Genomic DNA, 22,246 nt, shown 5'->3' with positions numbered 1-22,246 from the left:
AGGCTCTCTCCGCATTCTCGCTGCTCATTGGCTCCTGCTGCTGTCAATCAGAGCCATTGACGAGGGAGCAGAGAGCTGGGCCGAGCCCCACTTAGTGTGTATTATGGACACACACAGAGCAGGGCTCGGGAGCAAGCTCACACAATTGCCTCCATAGCAAGCGATTTGCTATGCAGGCTCTTGGTCGGGCTGGGGGAAGGGAGATCCCAGAGCGCCGGCAGGGACCTGTGACGAAGATGATGGGGGCTGCTCTGTGCAAAACCTTTACACAGAGCAGGTAAGTATAACATGTTTGTTATTTTAAACTAAAACAACCTGAACATTTAAGTATCTCTATACCCAGTCACTAAAATCTCACACACGTTTTAACACACGTGTAAGTTCTAAAGTTGTAGTCAATATATGTTTTAGTCTCACGTTTTCATTAATGCAATACCTGGTAATCCTTTCACGAAGGTCCTTGTTTAAGCACTTCTGGTTATAAGGTGACAACGCTGTGCCTCACAATTGCACAGGTGGTGTTATTCTATTGCAGGGGATTATGGAGACCACAATTCGTTGTTTGTGACAGGCATTGTCTACTGCTGACACCAGAAAAATGCCATTTAGCCAGCACTGAAGCGCATTCATGTAGAAAGGCGCTACGGGGGATGAGTAGCACTGAGATGCAACAAAAGATGCCAGTAGTATAATACATAGTACATAAACAAAACTAAAGTGTACATCTACTTTAACCACTACGCGCCCGCGCTATAGCCGAAAGACGGCTACAGCGCGGCGCTCAATTGCCCGGAGTGCGTCCCTGGACGTCCTGTTTACTTTCTCCCTGCGCGCTGCCTCGGGCGCACATCGGGGAAAATCTGTGTTGGCTGTGTCCCTTGAACACAGCCAGTCACAGATCGTGCTAAATGGCCTAACACAGCGGCCAATTAGCACTCGATCAGAGTGTCCAATGAGAGATGATCTCATATGAGATCATCTCTCATTGTCAGCTCTCCCTCCTCACACAGAGACCGCGTGTACGGAAGGAGAGTGACCTGCAGCGTGAGTGTTTGAACACAAACACAGTGCCACACTAACACAAAACATGCATGCCCACCTGTGCCCAGTGCCACCTGTCTCCAGTGTCACGTGCCATCTGTCATCAGTGCCACATCAGTGTCACGTGTCATCAGTGCCAAGTATTAGTGCCATCTGTCATCAGTGCCACGTATTAGTGCCATCAGTACCATGTGTCATCAGTGCCACATATTAGTGCCATGTGTCATCAGTGCCACATATTAGTGCCATGTGTCATCTGTCATCAGTGTCACGTGTCATTGTCCTGGTGCTCTAGGGCCTTCAAAAGTATAATAGGTAGTCAACAAGTTAGATGTGTAATTTATGCTCCTAGAACACCTGATGGTGCTCCCTGCATGTTGGGCCTCTCTATGTGGCTAGGCTGTGAAAAAGTACCACACATGTGGTATCGTAATACTCAGGAGGAGTAGCAGAATGTATTTTGGGGCATCATTTGTGGTATACACATACCATGTGAGAGAAATAACTTATTACAATGACAATTTTGTGGGGAAAAAAATCTTCTTTTTGCAAAAAATTGTGGGAAAAATGACAACATCAAAAACCTCACCATGCATCTTACTAAAAACCTTGGAATGTCTACTTTCAAAAAAGGGGTCATTTGGGGGGTATTTGTACTTTCCTGGCTTGTTATGGTCGCAAGAAGTGAGATAGGCCACCAGTACTTCAGGTGTGATCATTTTTTTATGATTTGCACCACAGCTTGTAGACTCTCTAACTTTCACAAAGACCAAATAATATCCACTAATTTGGGTTATTTTTACCAAAGATATGTATCGGTATAAATTGTGGCAAAAATTTATGAAGAAAAATTAATCATTTTGTAAAATGTTATCACAGAAACAAAGAAAAATGCGTTTTTTTTTTTTTTTTTTTTTTTTCTTCAAAATTTTCGCTTTTTTTTTTCATTTATAGCACAAAAAATAAAAAACCCAGAGGTGATCAAATACCACCAAAAGAAAGCTCTATTTGTATGAAAAAAAGGACAAAAAAAATCATTTGGGTACAGTATTACATGACTGAGTGTCATTCAAAGTGTGAGAGTACTGAAAGCTGAAAATTGGTCTGGGCAGGAGGGGGGTTTAGGTGCCCAGTAGGCAAGTGGTTAAGCTTCATTTTGTTTCTCATTTCAGTATTCCTTAAGTTCCAAGAGATCAAGTCCTGATGATGGAAATGATGTGTCTCCTTATTCTTTGTCGCCTGTGAGCAACAAAAGGTGTGGTAATTTCAGAGATTCTTATCATAATACCTGTTTTACTAGTTTTCTTTGGGAACCTGTCCATTGTTCTGTATCCATATGAAGTCTGCATATGAAGTCTAAAGTTGTCTACACAAATTGTCTTTAGAAAATATCTACTTGGGGAACCACAAACTAAAGCAAATTTAGGGCAACATTTACATTCCTTGCTATGCAAGAAAGTAAGTGTAACCTGTAAACCTCAGCACAGAACTCTCAATGTACATGTAGGGCTGGTCGAACGAAAAAAAATATCACGCTGCTGGAACAGTTTAGTTTTTAAGGTAATTTTCACATAATATGCTAGTATGCGATGTTTACTAGCACATTATGACTTTACCTTGCAGGAAGAAGAAAAAAAAGAAAAAGTGGTATGCAACCGCTTTAAATGCTACATTCACCTCCTGAACGTGTTACACACGTGTTAAGGTGTAACATGTTAAGCATGCACACCCCCCACCCCACCCCTGTGAAAGTGAGCGAGGGATCCTCTCCCCTCACCTGCTGTCAGTTTGACAACAGCTCAGGTGTGGGGGGCTCTGCCCACACGATTGTGTCATTCATTCACAGTCTACTGCCTTTGCGGCTGACGGCTTGCAATTCTCGAACTGTGAGGGTGCTGGTTGAGTGCTCTCGTAGTTCACTGATCTTCCTGTTCTCAAGTAATTGCCTGCTCATATCAGAGGTACAGACAGACCGCTATCCTGAGAGTCTGCAGGAGCTTGGCTTTGTACCCACGATCTGCTGATAGCGGGTGCAATGCCGGCTCCTTTTGACATAAAAATAATAAATGCAAATTTTTTTACCTGTAAAAAAATGTACATTTTAACTGTTTATTTTTTAGGCGAACTTATCCTTTAAGTCGGCTGTATTCCCACCTAGCTGTTTTTGCTTGATTTTGTTTTACTTTAAAGTCAATAGAAAAATGTTTGCTTCATTGTGAATCGTGGCACAAGTCGAAGCATCACAGCAAGCTTTAAGATGTATTATGACATGCGTTGACAATCAGTACAGGGTCTTGAGTGTTCTATGATCATATTGTATTGTGTAATATTACCTAAGTTTTACTTAAAGTAATTATTACAACATTTTTCAGTATTGATTCAGCTTATTGTTGCTTAAGATTTTCGTTTTTGTCTTGAAGTCAAAAGCTTTTGCGTTCTCCACGAAAGCCTACCCGCAAGATTTCCAAAATTCCATTCAAGGTGCTTGATGCCCCTGAACTGCAGGATGATTTCTACCTCAATCTAGTTGACTGGTCATCTCTTAATGTCTTAAGTGTAGGACTGGGAACCTGTGTGTATCTGTGGAGTGCATGCACTAGCCAAGTAAGTAGAAACAATTGGATGTGCATTTGTTTATATCTAATACTGCTTAAAACGTGTATTTCTTTATCATACATCATGGGACACAGAGCCTTAATTAATGGGTTATAGACCATCTTTAGGTATTGACACTGGCAATCAAGGAAGTTTACTCCCTATATAACCCCTCCTCCTTCCAGGAGCACATCAGTTTTTTCGCCAGTGTCTAAGGTGTTGGTCAGGAGTGAAGATGTGCTCTGAGGAGCTCCACTGGAGGGATTCATGCTGGATTTGAATAGCATCCATAAAGACCAGATCCATCCAAAGTGCATTGAGGCCTAAAGGGATGGTACCTGGGGTCTTGTATCCGAAGCATGAGGTTTTGCCTGTAATGCCTCTTTGTAGGGCTGGACCCCAGGAACCAAGGGCTTAGGTCTTGTTACATTACCCTAACTTCCTGTTGGGGTGCTCTTTACAGGTCCAAGGCAGTTGGAACCCCATTTTAGGGACCCAGTCCTTGAAGGTTTGCTACGCAGCCCGCCGTGATGGGTGGAGGTTGGATTGTCTGTTAATTCAGCAAATCCTGCGGCAAGGATAAGGTAAGGGAAGAAACTTGGGTATTAAAAACATCTATGTATTTCTTCCATTAGGGAAAAAATGTTGTCATGCCCCAATTCTCCACTAGAGGGAGTCTATGCACCTACCTTACTCTGTTGTCTTCACTGTAAGCTCAGTCCTTGTCTGGTTGCAGCAGCGTGTGGAGGGAGACTTTGCAAGGTAAAAGAAATCTGCAAAAATGTTTTCTTCTCTCCCCTGATGGGACCAGAGGGTTAGGGGGACAGCAGCTCTGTACCTCCATTACATTACCCCCCCACGGCAGGCTAAAGACAAAATACAACACAGCTGTGACAGTCTCTCCTCGGCTGACAAGGCGAAAACAAGCAGCCTGCAACATAAGGACACGAGAGCTGTGGGACATGTGAGGGTTGCAAACTGGCATTCCTGATGCAGGAACGACACCTTTTTCCCAGCACTTGGCTGAATTTTATAGCGGCTTTAAATGTCGTCATGACTTTTTTCAGCGATTTAAGTGCAATTTGTATAGTGCCTCTGTTTTTGTACTTAGGACAACGCCTACCAAAAAAGACACCACAAAAAACAAAAAAGTAAAGGTTTCCCCCTGAGACGCACTTCTATGCTGTCATCCTCGCCTGAATTACCAGTTAAGGCAAGCCAGGGTGAGCCATTGGAACAAATTGATGGTGCAGCTGCTTCTCACATCTCAACCCCTGTATACATGACTGAAGATGTCCTTTCCTCCTCCCTGCAGGGTCTGGAAGAAAGATTAGTAGCTTTAATCGCATCCTCCATTCAGATGGATAGGAAGCATGCTAGATCCCCCTCCCCCACTAGAGAACTTTTGCAAGGGGAACAGTGGGCACAGGATGAGGTATTGCCCTCAGTCGATCAGGACGAAAAACAAACTGATGCTGATTCTTCTGCGGAGAAAACAATGGTAGATGAGCCTTTTTCAGTCTCTCAAATCTGAGAAATTGCTGATACAATCTCTTACGGAGATGGTTCGTTCTACTTTCATGCTACCCCTAATGGAGTCTCCTGAAAGTTCGGTTTCTTCCTTGGGTTCCTTAAAACCCTCTCAACCTTTGCATGCGTTTCCTGCACATGCATTACTAGAACAGCTTATTTTTGCTGAGTGGGATCACCCGGATAAGCACTTTCTCCCTCCTAAGAAAATTGCAATTCTTTATCCCCTGGAGGAGAATTTCTCCAAAAGATGGAAAATACCAGCAGTTGACGCTGCGATTTCCAATGTGAATAAAGGCCTAACTTGTCCAGTAGACAATGCACAGATGCTTAAGGGATCCAACAGATAAGGAGTTGGAATCCCTGTTAAGATCTACTTTTTCCATGGCAGGTGCCATTACTCAGTCTGCAGTCTCTGCAATAAGCATCTGTCAATCACTAAAGGACCAATTTAAACAGGCCCTTAGAGAGCTTACTGCACAACAAACTCGGGATTTGGCTGAACTACCAAAAACATTATGCTTTTCATAATCATCAATCATGCTATTAATGATTCTTAATGATTCACTAAGCGTCCCTCCTTAGGCTTATGTTTGTGCATATGCGTAGAATCCCGTGGTTAAAAAATTTTAGTCAGCTGAAGCACCATGTAAAGACTTCCTAACTGGGCTCCCTTTTTAATGGGGAGCGACTATTTGGAGAAAACTTGGACAAATATTTCCAAACAATTTCTAATGGGAATAGTACTCTTTTGCCAGTCAAAAGAAAGTATAAACGCCCTTCATTTAAACGGGCTCTTCCCCTACACCAGGGGCTTCCTCCTCTAGGCAGGGGCGACGGCCTCCGCCGTCACACTCTATAGGAAGATCTCAGTCAGACCAAGGCTTGAAAGAAGTCCTGGGGTCGGAAACCTGCAAGCTAGAATCCTAAAGCCTCATTATGAAGAGGCAACCCCCCTCACCAAGGTGGGGGGAAGACTTCTGCAGTTTTCAGAACTCTGAAAAGAAGTAATTCAGGACAGATGGGTCATCTCCACGGTAACGCTGGGGTACAAGCTGGAATTTCGGGACTTTCCACCATCTCGCTTTCTGAGGTCAAGCGTTCTCAAAGATCCAGAGAAAAGGCAATCTCTGTTTCAGGCACTAAACTGATTAATATCTCAAGGGGGGGTCATACAGATCCCCACAAGAGCAAGGTTTCGGCTTTTATTCAAATTTTTTTATAGTACTGAAACCAAATGGAGATATCAGACCCATTCTAGTTCTAAGAAATCTAAATCAGTTCCTAAAGATCCGCTCCTTTTGCATGGAGACGATCAGGTCAGTTTCTATCCTTCTAGGAGGAGAACTTCTGGCATCAATTGACATCAGGGATGCATATCTGCATGTCCCTATATTTCCTGCTCACCAAAAGTTTCTGCGGTTCGAGTTAGAACAGCAGCATTTCCAGTTTGTAGCCCTGCCCTTCAAGCTAGCCACAGCACCCCGGGTGTTCACCAAAGTGCTGGCCCCACCTCTAGCCAGGTTAAGGGCACAGGGCATAACAGTCTTGGCGTACTTAGACTATTTATTGCTAATAGACCAGTCGATGGCTCATTTGGAGCAAAGTGTGCGCATTACAACCAGTTGCCTGGAAAGTTTGGGTTGGATTCTAAACCTAGAGAAATCTTCCTTTAAAACAGATAAAAAGGCTGGAGTACTTGGGTCTCATCATAGACACAGCCCAGAAAAAGGTGTTCTTGCCTCAGGCAAAGTTCAACTCCATAAGAGAGCTGGTCCGGATGGTCAGGTGAAAAGGCAATCCCTCCATTCGCTTTTGCATGAGGTTGCTAGGAAAGATGGTGGCTTCATTTGAAGCGGTTCCCTATGCCCAGTTTCATTCCAGACTGTTGCAAAACAGTATTCTGTCTACTTGGAACAAAAAATTTCAAGCTTTGTCTTGCCAATGCGGCTGTCCCCAAGGGTGTCCCAAAGGGTCAGTTGGTGGTTACTAATCCAGAATCTGCTGAAAGGAAAATCCTTCAGACCTGCTATCTGGAAAGTGGTAACAACAGATACCAAATTAAAAATCTAAATGTTCAAATTCTTAGATAGCTGGTGAAAAATGACATGAGTAAATTCTAAATAAAATATTCACTTGAATCGCCTAAAGTAAAATTTACATGATTTAAAATGCATTAACGTGATGGTGGGGATACCTAGACACCAATAACTAACATTAGGTTAAACATAAATAAAGTGCATAGTGAGTGTAAACAACGTGCATCTACAGTTAGACCAGCAAAAAAGTGCAATGTGCAACCATAAGACTGGAGGAGTAATAAGTTACTCCTTTTCATATAGTGCATACTGTGCAAAATGACATCAAAGATAAATAATTTGCTGGAATCTCAAAGAATAAAAATGACAAGAGGAAAAAAACATACAGAAAATTCATAAAGTCCTTTTGAAAATTGTGACAGCAACGTCCTAGCATGCACACGTTGCAATTAAAGTGCTAAAGTGAACCACATCAAGTGTTTTCTTCGTGTGCAAGACCACTCAGATAGGTAATGGCCCCTTACCTCAAGGTAATAGGGCAAAAGCATATATCAGGAAAGCTGTTAAAACATCCGCCTATAGACTCCAACGCGTCCCTCACTGTCCTGGATCCTAGAATGGGACTCCCTCAGGTATGGTGCGGGGGGGGGGGGGGGGGGGGGGTGTATATAGGGGGTAATCGGCAGAAAGAAAGCCAATAGTGTAATCCCGTTTGGTAAATGGTAAATCTCTTTATTAAAAAATTATAGGTACTCACATAATAATTTAAAAAACAGCGGTATCAATCCGACGAGCGGCGAGCTCGTATGCCTCTGTTCGTGTGTGCAGCCTGTCTCGTCCCTATGCGTGACGTCACACCACGTGACGTGTAGGGACGAGACAGGCTGCACACACGAACAGAGGCATACGAGCTCGCCGCTCGTCGGATTGATACCGCTGTTTTTTAAATTATTATGTGAGTACCTATAATTTACCCCCTATATACACCCCCCCCCGCACCATACCTGAGGGAGTCCCATCTTAGGATCCAGGACAGTGAGGGACGCGTTGGAGTCTATAGGCGGATGTTTTAACAGCTTTCCTGATATATGCTTTTGCCCTAATACCTTGAGGTAAGGGGCCATTACCTATCTGAGTGGTCTTGCACACGAAGAAAACACTTGATGTGGTTCACTTTAGCACTTTAATTGCAACGTGTGCATGCTAGGACGTTGCTGTCACAATTTTCAAAAGGACTTTTTTATGAATTTTCTGTATGTTTTTTTCCTCTTATCATTTTTATTCTCTGAGATTCCAGCAAATTATTTATCTTTGATGTCGTTTTGCACAGTATGCACTATATGAAAAGGAGTAACTTATTACTCCTCCAGTCTTATGGTTGCACATTGCACTTTTTTGCTGGTCTAACTGTAGATGCACGTTGTTTACACTCACTATGCACTTTATTTATGTTTAACCTAATGTTAGTTATTGGTGTCTAGGTAGCCCCACCATCACGTTAATGCATTTTAAATCATGTAAATTTTACTTTAGGCGATTCAAGTGAATATTTTATTTAGAATTTACTCATGTCATTTTTCACCAGCTATCTAAGAATTTGAACATTTAGATTTTTTTAATTTTGTGTCATATATATATTTTTCTTTCACGTATTTCCACTTTATTTGCGATACACGCATTTATTTATTATTCATATCTCATTTGTTTTCGTATTAAGGATCAGCGCAGCACCACTCACTTATATAAATCTATTTAAAAGGTCAGGTGTTTACCTTATCGGTGCATGTGGCTTTTCCACTTCTAGCCGCTTCCATATTTGATAGCGCGGGAATAACTCCCCTATTTACTAACAACAGATACCAGCCTTTCAGGCTGGGGAACAGTACTAGAGAAGACAACTGTCCAGGGACAGTGGTCAAGATTCGAAAGAGCCTTGCCCATCAATATCCTAGAGATTCGGGCATTGCGTCTGGCTCTGAAGGCCTGGACTTCCTGTCAGGATCCAATCCGACGATGCCACAGCTGTGGCTTATATCAATTACCAAGGGAGCACCAAGAGTCTCTCGGCGCCGACAGAGGTGAAGCATATTCTAACTTGGGCAGAAAGGATTGTTCCGTGCCTATTGGCAGTCTTCATTCCTGGAGTAAAGAATTGGCAGGCGGACTACTTGAGTCGCCAGCAGTTATTCCCAGCGGAATGGTCTCTTCACCCCGACATATTTCGGGCTGTTTGCCAAAGATTGGGGTTCTCCGGACGTAGATCTTCTAGCGTCCAGGTTCAACATGAAGTTAGTCAACTTTGTGGCCAGAACAAGGGATTCATTCGCATGCTGAGTAGGTGCGTTGGTGACCCCGATGGATCAGTTCTCACTGATCTATGCATTTCCCCCTATTCAGTTGCTGCCTCGCCTTCTTTGCAGGGCCAAGCTGGAAAGAAAGTCGATAATTCTGGTAGCGCCATGGTCCCTTCCACTACGGCCATACCTACTCTCTCACAGGGGCCGATATTCCATCCTACCTTACGAATGCTAAATTTAACGGCTTGGCTATTGAAACCCACATTCTGAAGAAACGTGGGCTTTCCGGGTCAGTTATCTCTACCTTGATTAATGCAAGGAAGCCAGCTTCCAGGACTATATATTATAGAGTCTGGAGGGCTTATGTTTCCTGGTGTAAATCTAAGGGTTGGCACCCTTGGAGGTATATCATGGGCAGAATTTTTGCCTTTCTACAATTAGGGGTAGAGATGAAGTTGGCCTTGAGTACTATTAAGGGCCAAGTCTCAGCTTTATCGGTCTTATTTCAAAGACTGCTTGCTTCACATTCTTTAGTCCGGGGTTTTATGCAAGGGGTGATGCGGCTTAATCTGTCAGTCAAACCTCCTTTGAACCCTTGGGATTGAACTTAGTTTTGTTAGTGTTACAAAAACAGCCATTTGAACCGATACAACATAGTCCCTTTTTCCTTCTGACAAGGAAGTTGGTATTTTTGGTTGCTATATCCTTAGCAAGGAGGGTTTCGGAATTGGCTGCTCTTTCTTGTAAAGAGCCATATTTGATTATTCATGAGGACAGAGTGGTGTTGCTCCCTCGTCCAGGGTTTTTTTTTACCAAAAGTGGTCTCAGGTTCCACCTGAACCAAGACATTATTGTGCCATCGTTTTTTCCAAAACCATGTTCCAGGGAAGAAAAGTCACTACAATGTCTTGATGTGGTGAGAGCGGTCAAAGTCTATTTAAAGACGACTGCTCAGATTCGGAAGACTGATGTCTTATTTATTCTGCCAGAGGGTCCTAAGAAAGGACAGGCAGCGTCAAAATCCACTGTCGCTAAGTAGATTTGGCAAGTTATAATTCAGACTTATGATTTAAGGGGTAAGATTCCCCCTTTTTCAAGTTAAGGCGCAGGTCGGTTAGTGCTTCTTGGGCAGTGCGTCACCAGGCCTCCATGGCTCAGATCTGTAAGGCCGCAACTTGGTCTTCAGTACATGCCTTCACCAAGTTTTATCAAGTGGATGTAAGGAGGTATGAGGATATCGCCTTCAGGCGCAGTGTGCTCCAGGCAGCAGTATAGGTCCTCAAGTCTAGGGGTACCCTGCGGGTTGTGTCTCCCTCCCCTCAAATAGCATTGCTATAGGATGTCCCATTAAGTTATTACTTAAGCTCTGTGTCCCATGATCTACGATAAAGAAAATAGGATTTTTAATAACAGCTTAAATGTAAAATCCTTTCTTTATCGTACATCACGGGACACAGAGCCACAGTAATTACTGTATAGGTTATATGGCACCTTCAGGTGATGGACACTGGCACACCCTAAACAGGAGGTTCAATTCCCCATATATCACCTCCCCTTACCAGGAGTACCTCAGTTTTTTTCGCCATTGTCTTAGGTGTTGGTCACGAGTAAAGATGTGCTGTGCTGAGCTCCACTGGAATATTCCTTACTGGGGAAAGCCATGCAACGGGATCCATTCAAAGTGTACCCGGGCCTCGTGTCTGAAGAAACAAAGTTTTACCTGTAATGCTTCTCTTTTTTAGAGAGCTGGACCCCGGGATCCAGTATTTGTTTTTTTTTTCAGCCATATTCCTGGCGTGGTGCTTTTTTACAGGCCCAGGGCTGTGGATCCCCCGATAAAAGGAACGGACCCCACCGTGAGAGGTGAAGATTGGGTCTGTTACCACAGAACCCTGAGCTGGATAAGGTAAGGGAGATTCCTAAGAAATTTTTTCCATTCTAGTGGGCTTTCGCCTTTAAAGTAAATGTTGCTATGCCTATAGTCACCACCAGGGGGCTGTCAAGAGCACGTACCTGTTCATGCTTGTCAGTCTCGCCTCTGTTTCAAGCTGCACGCTTCCTCCGGCCCAGGCTCCAGGTAAAGTTGTGGGAAAGGTAGGTTTTCGTCTCCCAGGAATGTCCCCCCACCTGGATAGCTTCCTCCAGGCAGAGGGAGCATGGTGTTAGATGGCGGTGTACTGCGCTACCATTACGGCGGTTCCCTTCGGCAGCTCTTCTCTCCTCCTCCCCCAGTCCTCCTCCATGCGGTCCGGTCTGGATCGGATCCCCTCGCGCGGGAAACAATCTAATTAAAAATAGATGGAGGGGGCGCGGTGGGTGGTCAGAGGAAGGGGGAGGGGGCTTAGCGGCCTTGGCGCGAATTGAGCATCCACAACGTGGGCTGCATAGTTATAATATGCACCTTTTTCAGGTGCATACGGCTAGGAGGGACACAGAGCGGACGAGTGGCATGTGAGTGGGTGACACCGGCATTCCCAGGTACATTTACTTTAAGCATCAGGCTGAGTTTAATAGCAACGGCAGTTGCTGGACTATTGCTCAGCAGTGGGTGCATTTGTTTTGTGGTACCTCTGCTTTTGTGCTCAGCACTGTGACCAGAGGAGGTGGTCCAAATGCCACAAAGACCAAGGACACGAAGGGATCGCCCTCAGGTCCTAAGGACCCTCGCTCTGCGACACCATCCCGTTCTAAAGAGGCTGGTCAAAGTGAGCCATCAGGGGCTGCAATTGCTTCCGACACTTCAGCCCCTGTCTATATAACTGAGCAGGTTTTATCCTCAGCTATGAGTGGCTTAGAGGAAAGATTAGCGGTTTTAATCGCATCTTCACAAAGTGGAATAAATCGCATTAGGTCCCCTTTTACCACCCAGGATCCTCAAACGGAGGAACTGTGGGAGGGGGAAGATGAATCCCCCTCCGGGGATTGTGAACAGGCTGAAGATTCCTCTTCCGAGGAATCAAGTGGGGAAGGATCTTCTTCAGCTTCACATGCTGAGAAGTTGCTGGTGCATTTTCTTAGTGAAATGGTCCGCTCCACATTTAAGCTACCCTTAACGGAGTCGGTTGAAGAGCCCATTTCCTGTTTGGGTTTACTAAAGCCTCCTCAAGGCTTGCGAGTGCCTTTCCTGTCCATTCATTGCTAGAAAAGCTTATGTATTCTGAGTGGCATCACCCGGATAAGCACCTTTTCCCTCCTAAAAAGTTTTCAACACTTTATCCTATGGAGGAATAATTTACTAAGATGTGGAGTATACCAGCAATTGACTTGTCCGGTAGACAATGCTCAAATGCTTAGGGATCCAACTGATAAAAAATTTGAAATCCTGTTAAAAAAAAAAAAACATTTTTTCCCTGGCAGGTTTAGTGGCTCAACCTGCAGTGGCGGCAATTGGGGTTATGTCAGTCCTTGAGAGACCAGTTGAAACAGGTACTCAAGGTGGTCCCTGAACAGAAGACCCAGGAATTAGCTGAGCTGCCAGCGGCTTTGTGCTTTGCAACTGACGCAATTAGTGATTCTTCAAACCTCTCGCCTTACGCTTGGGTTGGTGCATATGCGTAGAATCTTATGGTTGAAAAGTTAGTCAGCTGAAGCGCCATGCAAAAAGCTCCTGGCTGGTTTTCCTTTCCGTGGTGAAAAGCTGTTTGGGGAGGATTTGGACAAATATATCCAAAAAATATCAAGTGGGAAAAGTACCCTTTTGCCAGTTTAGAAAAAGAGTAATCATCCCTCATTTGAACGGGCTTTTTCTCCGGTGCCAGGGTCATCAGCCTCCAGGCAGTTATGACGGCCTCTACCGTCAGGTTCAAGAGGTAAACTTCAGGGTCAACCCCAGGACAAAAGAGGTCCTGGGGGAAGAAACCCGCAAGACAGAACGCTAAAGCCTCTTTATGAAGGGGCGCCCCTGCTCACTTGCATGAAGGGGAGGACTTCTGCCGTTCTTAAAGGTCTGGCAGGAAGAATTTTGGGACAGATGGGTGGTCTCCACAATAGCTCTAGGTTACAAACTAGAGTTCCGAGATTTCCCGTCTCCTCGTTTCCTCAGATCCAGATCCAGAGAAAAAGAAGTCTCTCTTTCTAGCGTTAGACCGACTTTTGTCACAAAAAGTGATCATGATGGTCCCCGTGGAAGAGCAGGTGTCAGGGTTTTATTCAAACCTTTTCATGGTACCAAAACCAAATTGGGATGTCAGACCCATTCTAGATCTTAAAGATCTAGACCGGTTCCTGAAGATTCGCTCTTTTCGCATGGAATCAATGCGATCAGTAGTCTCCATCCTACAAGGAGCTTCTGGCATCAATCGACATCAGGGATGCATATCTGCATGTACCTATTTTCCCCGCTCACCAGAAGTATCTGCGTTTTGAAGTAGAAAAACTTTTTCAGTTTGTAGCTTTGCCTTTCGGTCTAGCTACTGCACCTCGGGTGTTTACAAAACTTCTGGTCAGATTAGGGACTCAAGGTATAACAATAATAGCATGCCTGGATGACCTGTTCTTAATAAACCGGTCGGTAGTCTACTTGGATCAAAGCGTAGTCACCACAATCAACTACCTGGAATACCTAGGTTGGGTCATCAACCTAGAGAAATCTTCTTTTAAACCCAGTAAGAAGATTAAAGTACTTGGGTCTGGTTATAGATACAGCCCAGAAGAAGGTGGTTTTACCCCAGGCAAAGATCAGCGCCATAAAGGAGCTGGTCCAAGGGGTCAGGGCAAAGAAAGGCCCTTCCATTACTAGATTTTCCAATGCGGTTGTCACCAAGGGTGTGCCAGAGCCTCAGTTGGTGGAGGATAATCTGCAGAAGGGGAAATCCTTCTTACTGGTTACCTGGAAGGTGGTAACAGATGCCAGCCTTTCAGGTTGGGGAGCAGTCGTGGAAGAAGCGTCTGTCCAAGGGAAATGGCCCACAACTGAAAGGACCTTGCCCATCAACATTCTAGAGATTTGGGCAGCGCGTCCAGACCTAAGTGCCTGGACGTTCAGGTTGCAGAATTCTCCTGCCTGGATTCAATCCGACAATGCCACAGCAGTGGCTTATATCAATCACCAAGGGGGCACCAGAAGTCGGGCAGCCAATGGAGAGGTAAACCATATCCTAACCTGGGCAGAAGAACATGTGCCGTGCATTTCGGCAATCTTCATTCCAGGAGTAGAGAACTGGCAGGCAGACTACTTAAGTCGTCAGCAGTTGTTCCCGGGGGAATGGTCACTTGACCCCGACATCTTCCTGGCTGTATGCCAAAGATGGGGGATCCCAGATGTAGATCTGATTGCATCCAGGTTCAACAACAAAGTCGACAACTTTGTGTCAAGAACAAGGGATCCATTCGCATGCGGAACAGATGCGTTGGTGACCCCGTGGGTTCAGTTCTCACTGATTTATGCCTTCCCTCCTATTCTGCTGCTACCGTGACTTCTTCGCAGGATCAAGCGAGAAAGGCTTGATTCTAATGAATCGTGGGCTTTCAGGCTCAGTGATACTTATCTTCATTAATGCAAGGAAGCCAGCTTCCAGACTCCTTTATTATAGAGTCTAGAAGGCATATGTTTCTTAATGTGAATCCAGGGGTTGGCATCCTAGAAAGTATGTCATAGGTAGAATTCTTGCCTTTCTGGGGCTAGAGATGAAGCTGGCCTTAAGTACTATCAAGGACCAGGTCTCAGCCTTATCAGTATTGTTTCAACGTCCGCTGGCTTCGCATTCTTTGATCCAAAGCTTTAGACAGGGGGTAACATGGCTTAATCCACCGTTAAAGCACCCCTGAACCCTTGGGACTTGAATTTAGTTCTGTCTGCATTACAGAAACAGCCTTTTGAGCCGATACGACAGGTTCCTTTGGTCTTTTTGACAAGGAAGCTAGTTTATCTTGTAGTCATTTCTTCTACAAGAAGGGTATCGGAGCTGGCGGCTTTTTCTTGTAAAGAGCCATATTTAATCGTTCACAAGGATAGAGTGGTATTGCGCCCTCATCCTAGCTTTCTGCCAAAAGTGGTTCCAGGTTTTCTCCTAAACCAGGATATTGTTTTACCTTCATTTTTTCCAGAGCCCTGTTCTAAGGAAGAAAAGTCACTACACTCTTTGGATGTAGTGAGAGCAGTAAAGGTCTATTTGAAGGTGACTGCTCAGATTTGGAAAATGGATGTTTTGTGTTCGTGTTGCCGGAAGGTCCTAGGAAGGGACAGGCAGCATCGAAATCCACTATTGCCAAATGGATTCGGCAGGTAATTATTCAAGCTTATGGCTTGAAGAGGAAGGTTCCACCTTTTCAGGTCAAAGCACACCCCACTAGGGCTGTTAGTGCTTCGTAGGCAGTGCATCACCAAGCCTTCATGGCTCAAATCTGCAAGGCCGCAACCTGGTCTTCAGTCCATACATTCACCAGATTCTATCAGGTGGATGTAAAAATGCATGAGGATATAGCCTTAGTTCGCAGTGTGCTGCAGGCAGCAGTATAGGTCCTCAGGTCTGATTGCACCCTACTTTTGTTGTGTCCCCTCCCCTCAGGTGGCATTGCTCTGGGACACCTCATATAGTAATTACTGTGGCTCTGTTTCCCATGATGTATGATAAAGAAAATAGGATTTTTATAACCGCTTACCTGTAAAATCCTTTTCTTGGAGTACATCATGGGACACAGAGGTCCCTCCCTTCTTTCTGGTTACACGTGTATTGCTTTGCTACAAAACTGAGGTACTCCCGGTAAGGGGAGGGGTTATATGGGGAATTGAACTTCCTTTTTAGGGTGTACCAGTGTTCATCACCTCAAGGTGCCATATAACCCATACAGTAAATACTGTGGCTCTGTGTCCCGTGATGTACTCCAAGAAAAGGATTTTACAGGTAAGCTGTTATAAAAATCCTATTTTTCTTGGAGTACATCATGGGACAAAGAGGTCCCTACCCTCTTTTTAGGGTTGAAGTATATTGCTTTGCTACAAAAACTGAGGTACTCCTGGTAGGAGGAGGGGTTATATAGGGAGTGAACTTCCTGGATTGGGTATACCAGTGTCCATCACCTGAAGGTGCCTATATACCCATTAAGTTATTACTTAAGCTCTGTGTCCCATGATGTACTCCAAGAAAAGGATTTTACAGGTAAGCTGTTATAAAAATCCTATTTTCTTTCTCAACCATTGAGAGAAACAGGAATGCATAGTCAGTCTGGTTATATGTCTGCCTACGGGAGGTTTTTGACTCTGGGAAAAAATTTGTAAGCTAGCCCTTCTATAACCCTTCTTGTATCCAACATGCCTCAGTTTTTTTGCTAGCATCCTAGGCTGTTGGATGTTATTTCTTCAGCTCTGCTGAAAATAGTATATTCTTTGCTAGCCTTCTCAGTTTCTCCCCCAATTACTTTACTCATCATTTTTTGCTACTCATCTGCTTAAGCTGATCTCTACATGGCATTATTGGATTGGATTTTCCTCAGCAATAACTGTGGAGGCTGTACCCAAGCCCCCTCTGGACTGGAGTTGCAGGGCTAGCCTGCAATGTGACCTTTGGGCGCTGGGATCTGCATTGCAGCATTTTCCAGACCTTCATGTATTCTTAGCCGCAGAACACCCTGAACCTTCATCCGAAGACTAAGGCTAGGTTTCCACTAGTGCGTCCCCAAAGTCGCGCGATTTTGCCGCAATTTTTTACCGCGATTTTACCGCGACTTTTTACCGCGATTTGGAGCAATGCCTGTATCTATAGACCTCAAGTCGCATCAAAGTGGGACCAAAGCAGTGCAGGGACTACTTTGAAGTCGCTGCGACTTGAAGTCGCACAGATATGAACGGTACTCATTGGAAATCATGGGAAACAATTTGTCATGCGACTTTTCAGTCCCAAGTCGCATGAAAAGTCGCACTAGTGGAAACAGAGCCTTAGGGGTTGATTTACTAAAACTGGAAAGTGCTAAATCTGGTGCAGCTGTGCATGGTAGCCAATCAGCTTCTAACTTCAGCTTGTTCAATTAAGCTTTGACAAAAAAAACTGGAAGCTGATTGGTTTCTATGCAGAGCTGCACCAGATTTTGCACTCTCCAGTTTTAGTAAATCAACCCCTTAGTGAGAAAAGCGGGTTGAGCTGAAGCATTTTCAGTTACCACACTATACACATTTGTGCTTTGTTTCTAATTTCCTTCTACCACCAGTTTTACCGCGATAAGGGTTAAGGCATAAGGATCAGTCGTTGATCTCATCTGTGTTCAGTGCTGCCTGCCATTCTGCCTGGAACCACATGGCATTCCGTTCTGGTCTACTTGCTTGCCTACAGTTACTTTGTTCCTCGCCCACCTGAAACCCCCTTCAGCTGCTCGCGTTCTTGAATAGCGAGGCCTTGCCTTACATACCACTCTGCAGATGCAACATACTTTCGCTAAGGCACACAGAGGACTGTCTCACTGCCATGAGTGATCTAAGCCCTATACTCTTTTATTGGTTTTGGAGACGTTTGAGCAGCATCCCCAGAAGGAACAGGCAGTCATAATCTGGACCCTAGTTGTCACAGTGTGCTCTAATTGAAGACTACCATAGCTCTGTCAACATTAGTCAAAGTTGACTTGGAGACTCAAAGCAGAACTAAAGTCTCCATACTTGCCTCTCCAACGGTCCTGCTCCGGCATCTTCTCCTGAGTACCAGTCTTTAAATCTCTTTAATGACCAGAGGGGGGGGGGGGTACGTCACTCCTGCGCATGGAGTCATTTGCATTAGTTGTGTCACGTATAGAACATTAATGTGTCTATAAATGCTTAGGGCACTCTGGCTACCTGCCCTAGGATGCTGCTGTGTCCCAAGGATCATCTGATTCATTTTTGAGGGACGTTGTCTCTATGAACCTGCTCTTGACATTGTCATTCGCAATGCCATGGGCGGCTGGAGTGTGTGCCCCTGCCTCAACTTGCTTCAGCAGTAAGTGCAAGTAGGCATTCATAGCCTACCTCCCACTCAGGCCATAGGGCTCGAAGCCAGAGGTTAGTTAACTTAATTCCATTATCTGCATTTGTGTGTGCCTGTAGCTCACAGGATAAATTCTTGTGTCTTTCAACTCCTTCAGCTGCTGCTTGCTATTCTCCCGGCATTACTGTCTTCCCAAGTTTGCCTGGGTTCTCTGCAGCCTGGGACCCCTTGTCCCTATACCTCATGTGCAGTTATAATCCAGTTTTCAGGAAAATTCCTTATCCTTGACTACTGTTAAAAACCCTCACCGTACTTTGGTACTCCTTGGCTTTATCTCTCACCTGAGGGACCCCCCTGACCTACAAGGTCAGCAGGGACCAGTTCTAGGGACTACTACTGTTCTCTTCCCTAGTAATTACGTAATCTGAGGTGTCCTCTAATGGCACTTATTTCTCAAAGCGTTGGACCTTTATGTCCCTCTTAGTTTTTTCCCTGGCATCCCTATTGTGGAACATTCATATGACCCTCCTTGAAGAGGATCAGTTTACTGGACTCTTGGGATTTTGTACTATGAGGGCTGGTTTGTCTCATTGATTTCTCACTGTGAGATAGTTGCCTGACCCAGCAACCTCTTTTCTCACATTGAACCTCTTCTTTCTGAATCCTAAGGGTTAGAAATATAAGGCTTGGGCTCTTGCATGTTGACCTCTGGTCTTTTCTTATAGACCTGTTTTGATTTCCGAAGTTCCCTCTGCAGATTTATTATTCTAGGACTTGTTCTCGTCGTTTGTCTTTTTTTTTTTTTTTTTTTTTTTACACATCAGGTCATTGATCTAGCTTTGTACCTTTCATGTAATGTGTTCAGACACAGGACTTTTTGGGTAGTGTTATTCTCTTTGGCAGTGTGACATCTGTTTTGGTCTGAAGCACTAGGTTGATCCTCTGTGGCCTCCCATGGTGATGGTTCTCTGTCTTGCTAGGACTTCATATTCACATCTGGTTTGGATTCATGTATTGATCCTTCAGGTATTTCTGGGTTAGACAGTTTCCAAAATTTTCTTGGGGTTACCGGTGGCTTGCTTATAGTTTTTCCTTTTTGTCAGTGTCCCAGCCTCCTGTAGGCAGCAGTATAACCAGACTGTTTCTGAATTAATGTGCCCCCTAATTGACTCAATAGAAATTTTTATGGTAAGTACAAACATCTCAAATTATAATTTATTTCAGGTGACAAGACTGTGTGATTTATCTGTAGAAGGGGACTCTGTGACATCAGTGGGTTGGTCTGAGAGGGTGAGTATAATTACCCAAAATATTTCAGGGTTTGTGAAAGTTTAAATTAACCAAGCAATTTATTGGTGTTAACGCAGTAGAAAAATGTTTTGTTGCTTTCTTCCCAGGGGAATCTGGTGGCTGTGGGTACACACAAAGGTTTTGTGCAGATTTGGGATGCATCAGCAGGAAAGAAACTGTCCACTTTAGAAGGACACACAGCTAGAGTTGGTAAGGTGGCTTATGTTAAGTGTATTTCTACACTTGGATAACAAATTTAGTCATGGATGTGCACAACAAAATATACTACAGCAGTTCATTTAGAACCAAATATTTTAATCCGTTTCATCTCTTTTTATGGTAGGGGCTTTAGCTTGGAATGCAGATCAGCTTTCCTCCGGGAGTAGAGACCGTATGATCTTGCAAAGAGATATTCGCACACCACCTGTGCAGTCTGAAAGACGGTTACAGGGTCACAGGCAAGAGGTTTGTGGCCTCAAGTGGTCCACTGATCATCAGTTGCTAGCATCGGGAGGAAATGACAACAAGGTATAATTTGTGTCACAGGTTTATTGATAATTAGTAATTTAATAGACTGAATTTCCTGTTTTGTTAAAGGTCTTTTATTTGTTTCTCACAGCTCCTGGTATGGAATCACTCAAGCTTAACACCTGTCCAACAGTACACAGAGCACCTTGCTGCAGTGAAAGCAATTGCTTGGTCTCCTCACCAGCATGGTCTTCTTGCATCAGGAGGAGGGACCGCTGACCGCTGTATCAGATTCTGGAATACACTTACTGGTCAGCCTCTCCAGTGCATTGACACAGGCTCCCAAGTCTGCAACCTGGCCTGGTCAAAGCATGCTAATGAACTTGTAAGTTTAAAAAGTATGAAATTATTATACAGGATATATATATATATATATATATATATATATATATATATATATATATATATATATATATATATATATATATATATATATATATATAGCACCAACAGTTTCCACAGCACTTTACAATGTAGAGGGGGGACAGTACAATTACAATACTGTTCAATACAGAAGGGCCCTACTTGTGGAGCTTACAATGTAAAGGGAGTGAGAAGTGGTACAACAAGTAATAGCTTCAGGGGATAATCTGATGGCGGTGGCTTGGGTACAGTTCTTTGGTGGATGTGGGATGGGCTTCCCTGACTAAATTTAGTTTTTAGGGATCGCATAAAGGCGTACAGGGTGGGGGCTGACCGGACATACTGGGGCAGGGAGTTCCAGAGGATGGGAGAGGCTCTGGAGAAGTCCTAGAGGTGAGAATGAGAGGACCTAACTTAACCACTTCAATACCGGGCACTTTTCACCCCCTCCCTGCCCAGGACAATTTTCATCTTTCAGTGCTGTCGCAACTTTAATGACAATTGCGCGGTCATGCAACACTGCATCCAAACTAAATTTTTATAATTTTCTTCCCACAAATAGAGCTTTCTTTTGGTGGTATTTGTTCACCTCTGGGGATTTTATTTTTTGCTAAACAAACTAAAAAAAGACCAACATTGTTTTGAAAAAAAAAAAAAGTTTTTCTTTGTTTCGTTTATAAAATTTTGTCTTCTTCACTGATGAATTGGCACTGATATGTAGAATTGATGGGCACTGATATGCAGCACTGATGGTCACCGATAGGCGGCACCTGCAGCCTTTTCTGAAGGAGCACTGAGGGACATTGTGATGGGCACATACAGCCATTTCTCTTGGAGGACTGACAGGCACTGTGATGGGCACCTACAGCTGTTTCTGATGGAGCACCTACAGCCATTTCTAATGGAGCACTGACTGGCAGCTGATGGGCACCTTTTTGGCAGCTGTGGTGGCACATCTGATGGGGCTGTGCTGATAATCATTGTGCTGTTTATCAGCACAGACCCCCCCGACAAGGAGAGCCGCAGATCGTCTCTCCCTGTCAGTGTGAACCGAGGAATGCCATTTACCGGCACTTCCTAGTAAACGCTATGATCAGCTGTGATTAGTCACAGCTGTTCATGTGGTAAGGAGCCTTCGGCGGCTCCATACCACGATCGGAGATGCAGTGTGTCAGACTGACACACAGCGCCTCCGATGCCGGGCTGCACGCCCCCGCGGGTGCGCTCTGGCGTGTTATCCTGCTGGACGTCATATGACGCCCAGTCAGGATAACAGAACCACCGCCCGGCCGTCATTCTGCTATAGGCCTGACTATACACGCCTTTCTATTACAGCAATGAAAGCTTCCATCTTAGCCTTTTTCAATTTTAAGTTTTATATGGTGCTGCACATGTGATCAGTTAATATACTAGCCAGTGGATGCTTTGAAAGTTCGGTTGAAAGCACAAGCAGCTCTGACCAGTTATTCAGTGCATGCCTTGAATGTAACTGGTTTGGGAAACAATAATTTAGTTACGCTTTGAACTCCGTACACTCCCTGCTGCCCCCTTTTTTAAATTATTCTAATCTTACCTAAGTTATGCAGCCTAAATTCCACATGACAAGACTTTGTGCCTGGGTAACCAGTTGCCCTGCATTGTGCGGAAGCGTTGCATGTTCCCCTCTACCTGCAAA

At 44.4% G+C, this 22,246-nt stretch overlaps 1 protein-coding gene across 2 annotated transcripts in view; it reads left to right on the top strand.

Moving 5' to 3' along the window:
* FZR1 (fizzy and cell division cycle 20 related 1) overlaps positions 1-22,246 on the top strand; it is a 116,293-nt gene that overhangs the window by 59,656 nt on the left and 34,391 nt on the right. For both annotated transcript variants that reach the window (XM_073595275.1, XM_073595271.1), the window contains exons 6-11: positions 2,214-2,296; positions 3,462-3,645; positions 19,615-19,680; positions 19,788-19,890; positions 20,024-20,208; positions 20,300-20,533. In XM_073595275.1, coding sequence (XP_073451376.1) covers positions 2,214-2,296; positions 3,462-3,645; positions 19,615-19,680; positions 19,788-19,890; positions 20,024-20,208; positions 20,300-20,533 — 855 coding nt within the window. The remainder of the gene's footprint in view (positions 1-2,213; positions 2,297-3,461; positions 3,646-19,614; positions 19,681-19,787; positions 19,891-20,023; positions 20,209-20,299; positions 20,534-22,246) is intronic.

The sequence above is a fragment of the Aquarana catesbeiana genome, linkage group LG01 (assembly GCF_042186555.1).
Source record: "Aquarana catesbeiana isolate 2022-GZ linkage group LG01, ASM4218655v1, whole genome shotgun sequence".
Taxonomy (NCBI): domain Eukaryota; kingdom Metazoa; phylum Chordata; class Amphibia; order Anura; family Ranidae; genus Aquarana; species Aquarana catesbeiana.
This window is presented reverse-complemented; position numbering and strand designations above follow the sequence as displayed.